Source organism: Protobothrops mucrosquamatus, unplaced genomic scaffold (genome assembly GCF_001527695.2).
Source record: "Protobothrops mucrosquamatus isolate PMUCROS unplaced genomic scaffold, P.Mucros_1.0 scaffold636, whole genome shotgun sequence".
Lineage (NCBI taxonomy): Eukaryota > Metazoa > Chordata > Lepidosauria > Squamata > Viperidae > Protobothrops > Protobothrops mucrosquamatus.
This window is the reverse complement of record NW_015386928.1, coordinates 105,507-119,953: the sequence shown is the minus strand read 5'-3', so window position 1 is coordinate 119,953 and position 14,447 is coordinate 105,507. Positions and strand designations below refer to the sequence as shown.

Below are 14,447 nucleotides of genomic sequence, written 5' to 3'. Positions count from 1 at the left end.
CCATGAGGAAAAGAGGGCAGCACAAAGAACCACAGTGTAATCATGCTTTCTGTAGAAAGAAATCAAAGCTGTGAATCAAGGGAAAATGCCTTTTGCAACCTAAACAAATTATACCAATAATGTATGTTTTCTTATCTATGCTTTTCAGGCTGAGGGTATGTAAACACCAGTACCGGATAAATAACTCACTGTGTGTTGCATCTGACAGTTCAGGTCCCTGTTTGTGGAAAAGTTCCCCCAAGGTATTGCCTAAGCACATTTAACCTGATTTTTTTTTTCTTTCCAGCCTAGGGCAGATGTGATTTTAAAAGTGGGAGTTTGTGTGTCTGTGTGTGCTGCATGATGAATGTCATTATCAGCCTCTTGTTTTTCCTTTGTCCTTATATAGTGTTTGTGAGACTGTTCATTACACTGGGATATTTTTTTTCTGCCTTTGGCAAATGTGTGTGAGAGTTCACTAAGGGTATTTCAGGGTCTAAAGCAGTGTATTTTTCTCCCCCCCCCCCTCCAATTGCAGTACATTTGTGATGTTGGCAGCAGGATAAAGAGGGCCCATATCATGTTAACTCAATGAAATGTGATTAGGTGGGAAGGATGGGGAAGGGATCCAGGCAGGGTTCTCCATGGCCATTCCAGCCATAAGTATGTTTGCAATTATTCTTCTGCCTCATAGGCTTTGGGGGAAGGGCAGAAAAAGTAGAGAATGGGGAAATCACTGGCCAGAATCCTGGTTTAAGACCAAGTTTTTGTAAAAATGAAAATGCATTCTGTATTCTGTATACCAGATTTTTTTTTGTTTGTTTGTTTCGGAACCCCATAACTAGATATTCATGGAAAGTACAGGTAATCCTTCGTTTAAAACCAGAATTGGGACCAGAATTTCTAAGTTGTTGAGTCGCACCCATTTTTATGATCTTTTTCCCACAGTTGTTAAGCAAATCGCTCCATTTGTTAAGCAAATCACTTCACTGCAACCCTAATTGCCAAGTGTCCAAATTTTGATGACATGACCACTGGGATGCTGCAACAGTTGTAAGTGTGAGGACCAGTTGTAAGTCACTTTTTTCAGTGCCGTTATAACTTCAAAGGTATGGTTAAAATGGTTGTAAGTCAAGGACTACCTGTATAGCAGGGAAGACAGCCTTCTCCCATCACTGGAAGTGTTATAGTTCCCTTCTTTCTAAGCCAACATGGGACTGATGGCAATTGGGTTCCATGAATCTGGAGAACATCCAGAGGATATTGAAGAGGTTAACATCGTCCTTGTTGGATCGTCCTTGGACTCGGCTTATTATCCTAAAGGGGCCCTTTCTGCTCTTGTGTTTAGTTCACAAAAATACTGCCGTGAATTCTGGAGTATGCTATGAAACAGTTTCCCACAGTGATTTGCTTGGGTCAATCTGAGTTGCTGTGGAGTGATTGACCACTTGTGGCTAAATGCAGGGGGAAAGTGCAGGAGATGTTCATGCAAATGACTTAAAACATTTTATCACAAGATGAATTTCTTTACCTCAAGATTCCAGCTCCAAATAACAGATACTGTCTACTAATGTGTGCTGTCTCCCATGCTCCTTCACTGGCTACAAGAGATTCAGACCCCAATTCCTTTCTTTTCAAAGGCTGAGGGCTTCATTTTACCCCTCAGACTTCTTACTCCAGATTACATTTTGCAGAAGCAGCTGTTTCACCCAGCTCTGCCTTCATCTCTTCCCAGTCTCCTTGGTTGATCCGTGCTTTGTCCTGTCTATCCAATATGACCATCCCTCACTCTCAAGTGAGTAATAGTTCAGCTTTCAGGACAATTGTCCCTGGACTTTATTAGTTTCAGATTATTTCAGATGTTTACCTTTCCAGAACTGAACTAGCCTGCAGGAAGGGTAAGCCAGAAAATCTAAAAAGTGCAGCTGTCAGAGTCAAGGCCAGAAGCCAGAGCTGGGCAGAAGGAAGCAGGTAGTGAAGGCTAGAAAACATCTAGATTTCTCAGGGAGGGAGGGAGGAGAAACCTCTTTCCCTTCCCAGCCCATGTGGTATATGGTCCACATGATGACTCATTGCCTTAGCATGTGGTTCAAGATCACAGGCCCTTTGGGGCCTGGAGGGCATAATGGAGCACAAGAAACTTTTTATGCTCTTAGTTAGGATTGGAGGAGACTGAGTCAGTGGTGGAAAGGAAATGGCTAATCCAGCCAGGCTGCATCTGAAAGGTCCATGAATTTTTCCAGTAAGGGGGAGGACATAAGGAAAGTATAATCCATCTTTTTGGCATTTCTGCTGACTTCCAGCTTTCTTGCCATGTTGAAGCATGGACTTGGCCACAGAATAAAGCATGTAGTTGTTTTGATTTTGTTATTTAATTCATTTGATTTTTGTCCCAGGACCTTTTTGTCCCAGGACCATTCATTGGTCACTTGATACTGGTTTCTGTTTGGGGAATTGGTGGATGGGTGACCATGGATATGTATGTTTCCACTTTAGTGGCCTTCTCTCCATCAATCTCTCTCATACTCTGATATAATAGAATCCACTAAAATAAGGCTATAAGAGAGCTTTGTTGGATGTGACCAAAGAGCCATCTTATCAGACATTGCTTTTGTCTACAATGGCCAACCAAGGTGGTTTTGACAGGCCACAAGCACACCGCAACTATTGTCATGAGCAGCAATCACTGGTAATCTTATAATCTACTTGACTCATCTAAGTTGGTGGTCATTTCCATTTCTTATGATTGCAAATACCATTGTTTAACCATTGTTGTATAGCATTCTAACCCCAGACAGAATTTGGAATGTCAAAGAATATTTGAACTGGCTCATAGATACTGGAATGAAAATAGTCAATGAAATACTGAGGTTTTTCATGTTATTCTTTAGGATCATCAATAAATGGGTCACAGAGTGTCAAGAGTTCACTTTGGTCTCTGCTAGCATCTTGCCTCTCATGCACCTTTGGCAAACTCTTTTAAATCCCAGGGCCTCTTCTGGCCTGTGGACAAAGCACAGTGTGTTTTAGATGTACTCAACAGACATGGCTTTGTGTTCACTATACATGAAGATTAAAATGTCTCTTTGCCTATTTACTTTACAAACATGGCAAGAAAAACTAGAGACTTTTATGTTCTTTTGGAATTCTTCATTGGAACTGTGTACAGATATATATTGCTGAATAGAAGAGTTATTTTGGAAATGCCCTTTCTTCACTGATTGAAGTTGTTCTTCATGTGGGTCAAATCCAGAGAAAATCACTTCTCGTGGTTTGTTTTCCGGCCATAGAGGACCACCCCTATCATTAGGTAGCCAACAGGAGCTGAAGAGACGCAAGGTAATGTTGAATAGCTGGGCTTTATGTCCCATATGAAATAAGTATTGACCTTTCACACAGCCAGGGTTGAAGTTGGAGTCAATGGCCAATGTAGCTGGTCTGTGGAAATGAAAATGGCAGAAGGGGATGTCTTCTCCTTCCTCAAACTGGAAAAGCCTCGGGCTTGAATTGGCAGCATTCAGGGTGCTTATGGCTTCAGAGTTTGCACTGTGCATGGAAGTTATGAAAGAATGTTTGGGTAAACTGATATGCAGCACCCTTGCAATAGTGGCAGATATCTGTAGCTCGTGTGTAGGATGAGGGTGAAGGTTCATTCTCTGAGCTTGTGGGTTGGTTTCCGAATGTTTCGTTACCAGGCTAGGTAACATCTTCAACGGCATTTAGGGGATTCCCTAAATCAGGGGTCCCCAACCCCTGGTCTGTGGACCAGTACAGGGCCATGGCATGCCAGCAACCAGTCCACACAAACAAGCAAAGCCCCATCCATGAGATGCAGGCAGCACACAAACCACGCCCCCCTCCAGTCCACGGAAAAACCTCTCTCCATGGAACCGGTCCCTGGTGCCCAAAAGGTTGGGGACCTCTGTCCTAGATGCCGCTGAAGATGTTACCTAGTCTGGTAGTGAAACCTTCACAAACCAACCCACAAGCTTGGAGAGGGAACCTTCACCCTCATGCAGCACCCTGTACAGAAATAATAAAGTGAAAACTAGGCTGGAGAAGAAAAACAAAAACAAAAATCTGATTATTTAACCACCATTGAAATAACTGAAGCATTTATCTGTCAATGACACTGCAGAGTTGGGCATGCTGGGCTCATAGTAGTAGAAATGGAAGCAGTTTCACTATTGTGGAAAAATAAACTCTGTCCCTATAATCATGACTGCACAATCTCTCTGTCCCTACGTGCGCACACACACACACACACACACACACACACACATACATGCATCTCCTCAATCTCACAATCTCTAATGTCTTCCCTTCCTTGAAGGGAAGCTCAAAAGTTAAGTCATGAAACTTTTAGCAGAATTATTTGTGTTTGACCGAGGATTGCCTCTTTAAGTTGGACTGATTATTTTTTTCCTGTCTAACTGATAAGCCAACAGTTACTGAGCTATGTCAGAATCTGTTGACTGCTTATTCTTTTTCTCTGAAGAACAACACCAAGAGTTTCCTTTGGTTATCCTGGAGCATTTTCCACTTACAGGAGAGACTTAGGTTAGCCTTCCTGCAGCTGGTACTGTACCTTCCAGATGTGTTGTCAAAAAATCCTATTATTCCCAGGTAAAGAGCACTTGGGTGAGTTTGCTTTATGCTGTCAAGATCATTTGGCTAATGCTTGACTGAGCCTATGGGTTAGTTTGAGTTAATCTTAGTTCTTGGGGACTATATTGATGAATCTTTGTAACAGCACAGAAGTGAATGCAATTGTTTTTGTCCCAATTTTAGCCAATAGTGCTCAGATTTTTTTAGTGGCCTCCTACTCCAATATTAACTAGCTTCAACTCATCTTAGAAGGTCAGGTACATGCTGTCCGGTCTGCTGTCAACAGCAGCAACAAAGGTCTGATCATGAGAACAGAGAAGCCCAGTGGCCTTGAGTTGTGAAGCTGGGTCAGAGAAAGTCGGAACTGAAATGTCATTTTTAATGTGTTTCTTCCTCCCTTCTAACCATCTTGACCTTTCTCCCCCTTCTCACCTCTTTTTCTGAGGTTACCAGGCTTGTTGTAATTAATGCTTCCGAGACCTTTCCAAAGGTCTACAAAGAACTACACATTATACACTTAGATAGAAGGGTGTAATGAAGGAGGATGGTGACTGGATTCATCACAGCATCCGGGCACTTTCCAGGAAGTGGTTTAAGGGGGAAAAGTGCACTATCCTCTCTTTGGAAGGCATGCGAGATGCCAGTTCATTCTTAGCTTAGCTGCTCTGCTCCTGAGGCCAGTGGGAGACAGTGAAGCCTGCAGTTATCCTGGATGGGAATAAGCAGGGAGTGGCTCCAACAATTATTCCTTCACAGTAATAAGAGGATTATGATGCAGCCAGGCTAATTGTAGGGCAATTGTGAATATAATTGGAGTAATGTATGCAAATCCTTTTGGAAACTTGATGATCTAAATGAAATGTCAGTCTGCAGTCCTGATCAGCATTAATTAGGAGCCTACAAGAATGTTACACTCTTGTACTGCCAAATATATATACTAGGAATTTTTTTTTTAAGAAATAGGTGTTGATAGAGTGTCAATTACAACAAGACAGTGGCACTCAGCTGAGTTGTGAAATAGGCCAACTCCCTCTTGGTGAACTGTCTCCTCCACTAATTAAGTAGAAAGTTATGTCCTGGTTCCCTGTTTTGCATGTATAGTTGTATGTGCGAATGTGTGTACTTGTATAGAAGTCTCTATCATCTTAGATACTTTTATACAATATGAAATACTGCTAATTTCTGGTTAGGTGAAATACATTCTTGCAAATAGCTAGGTGCTATGGAACAGCCATAGTCTTTTGAAACCTGAAGTCTCTATCTCACTAAAGTTTGTTTGGTCCTTTAGCAGGCACAGCTAACAAATTTAAAAATTTAGCAGGGCAGAGGAGTAAACATTTATCTATTGAATTTTGTCACACACACACATCCTTCATTTCCTTCAAAAGCAATAAAGCACATACACAGCACTCTCCTCCATTGTCTCACCATAGTGACACCCTTGTAAGATAGATGTGCTTGAGCTGAAAAAATGAGTAACCCAAAGTCATTTAGTGAACTTCCATGGTTGAGGGGCAATTGAACCTGGTCTCTCTGCTCCTAGTTGAACACCTTATTAACTTCAGTTTATCATATAAAATCAAATACTAAGAATCCTTAGCATGTGGCTTTTGTGTGTGAGTCTGAATGCATATGTGGAAGTTGCAACATCTGTTACTGAGTTGGATAGGTATTGCTTCATTTGGACCATTTCTCTACAGTACTTTATCATCTATCAATGTGCAGTATTCATTTTCTAAAGGAGTTTGTCTTATAGAAACCTGAAGTCACCCAGATTAGGTTTCTTTGGACCAATAAAACAAATCATTAGGCTAGGATTCCAGTGCCCAGCCATAAATTTAAGAAATTTCCCTTTCTTGCTATATATTTCTTTGCTGGTCCTGCAGACGTTTTTCTTCTGCTAGCTGCATGACCTCTGGAGTGTGATGCTTTGGTGCTTCCTGAGCAGATGGAGGTCTGAGATTCTGTGTGACTCCCGACAAAGTTTGGAGTGGAGAAAGTTAGATACACATCCAGGCCATTTTTGTAGATCAGGCAAGGGGAACATCAAGACTCTGCCCATGGACTCTTTGGTTATGGTCATCAGAGCCCCTTCTGATCAACATATAACATTTTCACTGTAGTGTAAATCTAACATGAGCTTAGTATATGGTAGTTACGCACACACAGAGAGAATAAGTCAATAAAAATGTATGTATGGTCCAAGACTAAGGAGAGAAAGAGAGAGAATGAGAATCCCTGGGAAAAATAAACACAAAGAAATCTTGCTCGTATGGATGGTATGGCCTTGTCCCCTTGACATCAGCACTCCATCCCCTACAGCTTTTGATTCCACAAAAAATTGCAGCTCAATCCCTCAAAAATCATTTTGGCCTAATGGTTAAGGTAAAAACCAGGAGGCTGGGAGTTCTAACTCCGCCTTAGGCATGAAAGCCAGTTGGCTGATTTTTGGACCAGTAATTGTCTCTCAGCTCAACTCCCCTCACAGGATGACTGTTGTTGAGAAAATAGGAGGAGAAAGAGGTATTAGCTATGTTTGTTGCCTTGAGCTATTTATAAAAATAATATATCAAAAAAGGTCTTCTTCTTCTTGTGCCATATCCGTTATCGGACGTTGGCGATCATGTTGGCGATCCTGTTTTTATCAGCAGCTGCACGAAAAAGTGCTGCTGAGTTTTGTCCAAACCATCCCTTAGATTTTGAAGCCAAGATGTTCTTCTTCTGCCTGGTCTGATCATCATTAATTATTCTTCATTCTGTCCTTCATTCTGTTATATTATTTATGTGTTCCACTAGGTGGCAGTATTTGCTTTTCACTTAAATCCCATATTGCAAATTGGGCCTCTCAGGGAAATGGCTTCTGCTGGGCGTTTTTGTTAATAAAATTTTACGTGCCTTATGGCTATGCCCCGAAGAGAGCTGTGGAATGCAGCTAGCTTGCATTCCATGTGCAAAATATTTAGGATGGGGGGGCAAGGGCTGCGCAGCAACAAATAAGCTAGAAAAACAAAACAAAAAAACCAAGTGCTTTTCTCTAGGATCAGTACAAGCATCATAGGGCACCTCCTGCCTTGTTGGATGCTGAAATACGAACAAAATAGGCAAAGCAGCTTCAAATCTCTTTGTGCAGAAGCCTTGTACCATCTTATCCTGGAGTTTCAGTTATTGAATCCTTTTAAATACTTTCGTTACTCCTCAGCTGTGGGTTTGTTTACATATCCCTGGTAAAGAGCAGGGAGGATTAGAGGCCTGCAGACATAGAAAAGAAGCAGAGAATTAGGGAGGATTAAAATGGAGAATTCCACAAGAAAAAGAAGAAAAACGGTTGCCGGTAGTCAGACACTTTTTCATGAAAATTTTTTTCCACCCAACCTGGCTTTATTAAAAAGCCTCTGAAAGCTGAATGTCGGATATCCAGGTGGCAGTGCTGAAGTGAAACAGATGTGTGATCGCTACACATCTGCCTGGACATAACTTTTTCATCAGATTTTCATCAGATTTGCCCAGACCTTTCCTGGTCTACCAGGCTTCCCAGATAAGGGAAATATAGACTTGATGGGTTTAAGTTCCCCAGTAGAACCATTGAATACTTCTGAAGTATTTTCAAAGGTGGGGCTACATGCAGGTAAGAAAAATCTCGGATAGCCCTAATCATAAGTTTCAAAGAGCATAATATAGTTAAGAAAAAGACAACATCAGATGGATGCCAGAACTCATTTGCCTGTCATAGGACACCCTTGCTGGTCTTCCTAACTCCAGGCTAACTCTTGCCCACAATTGGAATGCTATAGAACAACCTTTCTGGATTGGCGGCCCGGTGAGAAACGGAGGGGCAGGCATCTTTATGTGTTCATGCGCATACACACAAATGTAGCTGTGCGTGCGTGTGCACGAACAGGGCCACCAACATGCGCGCTCTGCAAATGGGGCTGCTAGCGCCGACGTGAGGGTTGCGGCAAGGCTAGTGCCGGCGCAAAACTCACGGTGAGGCTAGCGCCACCGCAAGTGGGGGTAGCACGTGCACATGTTCTTGCCAGCCACTAACGCGGCCTGGTGGCCAAGAGGCCATGGCCCAGTACTGGGCCGTAGCCCCTAGGTTGGGGACCTCTGCTATAGAATGCAGGGGCCAAGCTGCTAGGTGCAGAAACTATAACAGAATGATTCTTAGATTGAAGTTACTGAACGTCACTGCACTGGAAGCTGAATTCAAAGGCTTTGCATTTCTCTATAAAGCCTGGTAGCTTGGCAGCATGGCATCGGGATTTTTCAGGGACTACATTGTCAATTATTCTGCCCCTTCAGTCCAAAGATCTAGGGAGGGGCTTTGAGAGTTAAGTGCAGGAGGTATGGCCGAATCTGATCATGCCTTCTGAGTGGTAACCCTGCTTGGGAGGTCTCTCCCTTGGCTCTTGATGCTGGTCCTAATATTAACTTTACTCTAGAAGGCCCTGAAATGTATCGTCTTTCAATGAAACTTTGCCCCTTATTTTGTTGTCAATAACTGTCGTATTATTTTGTTTATTTTATATTACTTATGTTTCTGATGGGTGCTGAGTCTGCTAAGAGTGGAGGTGTATGTGAGTTAATAAGCAAACCTGTATGCGAAGAATTGGGCAATAATAATGCAAAGCACAGCAAAATAAATTCTTTTTCCCCCCTGCATATTTTGCAAACATTAGCTGTGCTCAGTGGTGGGATTCAAATATGTGAACAACCGGTTCTCTGTGTGGATGCCACTTCTGGAAGTCTGTTCTGGGCCTGGGCAACAAAAAATTAGCTACCGGTTCTGCCGAAGTGGTGCGGACCGGCTGAATCCCACCACTGGCTGTGCTACTTCTCCCACGTCTGATATGGCATGAAGTACCTCTGAGGCGTTTCCATGATGATAAGGGAGACTCTACAGATAGTCCTTGATTTACCTCCATTCAATCAGCTACCATTCGGTGGTACATTGGTGCTGAAAAATGGACATAGGATCAGTCTTCAATGTTCCGAGGGTCGCCTCCATGTTTGTGTGATCATGACCCAGGCACTCAAGTGCTACAATTTTGTGATTGCCAATAATGACTTTCCTTGCTGGCTTTTCACAAGCATAATCCATCTACCCACCCTCTGTGGCACACACACCCAACCATAGCATCTCTCCTTCCCACAGCCTCCACCAGCCCTTTGATCCACATGCAGCCTCCACCAGCCCTACCTAAGGTCTCCCCCCCCCCAGCCATGCTAAGTGATCGGTCACGTGACATCATGCTTTATAACAACATTGTTTAGCAAGGGCAAATCAAAGGCAAATTGCTGTTGGGACCCTGTCATTCAGGATGGACAATAACAAAGATTAACAGGCCCCTCTGTTCTTTCCCAAATGTATCGGGCCATACTGTAGAAGAAGGTTGTGGCCCAATGTTGACACTGCAAGCTTAAAAAGTCCAAATAACTTTCAAGCCTTTGGCTGAAAATAGCTTTGCAAATAATGGAATGCAGGACTGCAATCTTAGTTGAAAGAATTTATTCACAAGCATGCCTCATGATTTTCTAGCTAAAATACAAAAATCATGTCAATGTTTGTTGCGTGAAAGAATTCAAAGTACATCCAAATCCAGATTGTGTGGTTTAGGCCTAACTTCCTAAACAAATGTCTAAAAAGCTATTTGTTTTAGGCCTGCCCATTTATACTTATGGAGGTCAAGAGAACATGCAAGTGCTTTGAATGCAGTGTATTGAGCCCATTTCCTATCTCTGAGAATCTAGCAGCATTGTGGGGCTTTCAGTAATGAGTGTGCACTCACTGAAATGATGACCACACTCTCTGTCATCCCCAGTGTAGCCAGGGCTGAAAGGACAGGAATTGTCGGATGAAGCTGGAATGTGCAAATTGTCTGTGGACATGTGTTTCAACATATACTGGGGCAGAGAGGAAAAAAACAAGCAGTCTAGGCTTCAATTAAGCAGAATTGTTGCCAAACCATCCCTGCATCTGGACCTTCCACAACTTTGTCATAACTTAGAGGCTGCCATATAAAGCACTGAATACTGTAATATATTTGTTTATTATAATTGCTAAAACAAAATTGTAGAACCAAAACTATGTAATTTCCTCTGGATGAAGTCATTGTTTTCATCAGGGAGAATCCAACAAAGGGGAAAGGAACAATTTTTCATTTCTGCTCAGATGTCTTCTAACGTTGCGGACTGATCTATATCTTTATTTTTGTCTTTACTGGAGCTTTCAACAGCAATATGATTTGTGTTTGCTTTTAATGGTATCCAAATGCTGTTGGGGGAAGCTTGGCCTGTCCACTCCAAGAGGCTGGCAGCAGCTCCTGCTCCTGCTACTGCATTCAAAGCTGGACAAAAGGAAATGGAATGGTCAATATGTTCATCAGTTTGACCTTGGTTTGTTTTCCTTGGAATAATGGAAAGGTTGTTGCAGAAGCTCATGTTATTTCTATTCATTTTTACTCTAAGCCTGGGTAGACAACTATGGCTCCTTTTCGGCCTGTGGACATCAACTCCCAGAAGTATGGCTGGCTCAGGAATTCTGGGAGTTGAAGTCCACAGGTTGTAAAGGGGCCATAGTTGCCCGCCCCTACCCCTAAGCCACCTTAGGGAATCTCCTTGGCCTCAACATTATGTTTGTGTCAAACATAAGACGACTTGTGGACTTTTTATAGTTGTGCCATAGACAGAATTTCAACCACTGTAATGCCAAATATAGGGAAGCTGGATTGGAAGAAGATGAGTGCGGTTCTAAAATTGGAAAAAAGACACATCAAACCTTCACTATGCTGACGACGCTCCCCTGGTAGCTGAAAATGCCAAGAAAATCTGCAAGCCGTAGTCCTAAAAGTCAGAGTACAGTGAAAAACCTAGAACTAAAATTAACTATAAAGAGACCAAACTAATGACAACGGGTAGAACAGCCAGCCTTAGAAATGAAAATTAAGATACCAAAATGGTGTATAGTTTCTGTATCTTGTAGGATCAAGCATCAATAGTAAAGAATACCAATAGTAAAGAAACAAATAAAAAAAATATGCCACAGACTGTCACTTTGGAAGGCCTTGGGAAACAAATATTTAAATGCTGTGATTTGTCTATACCTACAAAGACCAAAATTATCCAAGCTATAGTATTCCCTGTGGCACTTTATAGAACTGAGAGAAGCAAGATAGGAAGAGTATCTGTGCTTTTGAATTTTGGTGGATGAACTCAGTGCACCATGGGAAACTTGAAAGAACAGGTTAGAGCATCATGGGGAAAAACCTATAGATGTGGTCATTATGAGTTGAAAAAAGTTAATCGTACCTATGAAAGGTGTAGGACCCTCATCCTGTTTTACATCTAGCCACTTTTTACAAATGGTATATATTTCTGCTTCTAAATGGCCAACCTTTACTCGTGGAAGTATAATCAGCTCGCCTTACATTCAACTCCAGAAGCTCTTTGACGAAAAAGCAACATGTTAGACAGAGAATGATGCAGAGTCAGTTTATTCAATGAAAGAATTGCACAGGACACCAAAAGCTTGTGCGTGATAGTAAGCAGGAGAGACAATAACTACATCCATACCTATAATTAGCTACTTTCACACATAATAATAACTGTCTGGCCTGGCTCACATATTGTAGTAAATCACATTAGTTTTAATAATGCATTAATTAAATATGTACAATTAAAATGCATCTTCTAGCACTTTAAAATGTGACTTTAACTTGAAAGGCAATGATGTAGAAGAATCATAGTCTGATGGCATCCTCAGGAATGAATGAGTGAAGAACTGTGTGAAGAGACTAGTCATAAATTATTTCCTGAGTGTTTTCAGCACAAACCAAGTTCTATATTTTGAGTCTCCCTTCGGCCTCCCTGCAAGAAGCTTATAATTCCAAGGGTAGGTTATTATTTTTCCAAGTAGTACGGTTTGTACTTGGCAGTGCCTTTGCCTGAAACAAAACTATTTGATGACTTTACATGCTGAAGAGTACCTGGTGACCTTACAAAAAGAATAGGACGAAACCTGTTGATGGCAATCTGTTGGAAAGGAAAATCCAGAGCCTAATTCATTTTCCATTACATTTTCCATTACTTCAGGCAAGATCCCTTTGGAAGCCATCAGCCAGTGCTCCAGTTTCTTAGGCTAATGCAAATGACAGACCCACGTCTCTGTTCCTCCCACTGGCCACTTGTGCCAGGAGCTCCATGTATCTTCAAAGACAGGCAGCCTTAGAGATAGAAGCCAGTTCATCTTTTAATGGATCCTCCAGAGCTGAGACAGTTTCCATAGATGGTGAAAAGTGTGCAGAGAACTGGATAAAAGCTCCTTGGACTATCTCCCATCTGTTCTCTCCTCCCCTTTGCATGGCTGCATTTCTCAGCAAAGAGCATCTCTAGTTAGCCTCAGGCTTTTATCATCAGTCTCTATTAAGCTGCTGTTAGTTACACAAACTGCTCAGGTTTTCCCCTCCCCCATGTGTCATCAAGATATATCTCCCTGACCTGCCAGAAAGGTACAATACTTGCCCAGCATTCCTCTTTTTTTTAATGGGCAAGACTCTGGTTTAATCTCACGTGAGAATTACCAGAGAGGTATCCAGTTCATATCATTTTTACTTCTGAAATCTGGATCCCGGCCACTCGTCTGATTGCTGTTCTGGCAAGCATCTTTCTAACTGGAAGTAAAACTATTCTGGATCACACAGAACATCAGTCAGAGCCCAGTTCCATATAAGGAAAACAGGAAACAGCTTTGAACAAACACCTCACTCTAAGAGCTTGGTGTTTTCCAGACATGTGAGATTGCTGGGTCCATTAATTATTTATTTAGCATATGGCATATCATACATGGACTAGCAACATAAATTAACATTACAACTAGATTAGTAGAACCTAATAAAATATAAATGTGAAATGTGAAGGTCTATGTTCAAATACCAATGTCTAGGCTATCTAACCATTGAAGCACAGCATCATTTATATTTAAAAAAAATCAGATACTGGACCGTATATGCCCTCAGCTTACAGCCAGTCACAGTGTGATCTACTGTGACCCCACAGTCACACTCAGTGGAGCATACTATGCCCCATTTATACAGAGAGTCCCAGCAGTTGACGTGTGAGGTGCAAAATCTTACTCAGGATTGTCCATTGCTGACGTGGCCCTTTTTTGTGAGGTCATTTATATGTCTTCCTATAGCTGGGTCCATTTTCCACAAGAAGCCTGCTAATTATGGATTCTGGGAGACTTATTTCAGTATTTTAAAAAGTACGAGTTGAGGAATAATGGATCGTAAATCTTTCTCTTGCTGAAGATTTCGAAAGATTGATCCAATTTGAGGAAATTATTTTGTAGGAAACTCTGTCCAAGGAGCCAGGCGCTTTTCTCATATGACTATATTTGGCATTATTTAGAAAAGCTGGCCTTTTGCAAGAGCTATGTAACTAGTCCAGGATTTTGTTTTTAAGGGCTAAATGGAAAGTCTGGGTGGTGAGGGAGAGAGGATGGCTTCCAAGTGCAGAAAGATTTCAGACACTCTGGATAGGGGCAGTGTGACTACAGATGCTCTGATCTGAGAGTAAGATCCTGATTTCTTGGCATCTGGAGAGTTTTGAATTCCTTAAATGAATATCTTTGGCCTTGGAGCTTTTAATACACCAAAAAAGAGTAAAAATAAAGCATGAGTAGACACAGATGATTCAATCTGGCTCCACCTCAGATACACTTTAATAAATCTGATAGAGAAGTCAAATCAGGAAAAAAGGAGGAATGTAGCTCTTAATTAGAGAGAAATGACTTTTCTTATCCAGTTCATGATTTCAAGGCAAATGTCGTTTAAGTCATTCTGTAGTAGCCATATATCGTG

The 14,447-nt window shown here is 41.8% G+C and overlaps 1 protein-coding gene across 1 annotated transcript in view; it reads left to right on the top strand.

Moving 5' to 3' along the window:
• Positions 1–1,190: 1,190 nt before the first annotated feature.
• The window catches only part of LOC107289079 (septin-9), an 85,289-nt gene continuing 72,032 nt past the window's right edge, over positions 1,191–14,447 (top strand). Inside the window, exons 1-2 of the mRNA XM_015817768.1 lie at positions 1,191–1,356; positions 3,233–3,318. Coding sequence (XP_015673254.1) covers positions 1,191–1,356; positions 3,233–3,318 — 252 coding nt within the window. The remainder of the gene's footprint in view (positions 1,357–3,232; positions 3,319–14,447) is intronic.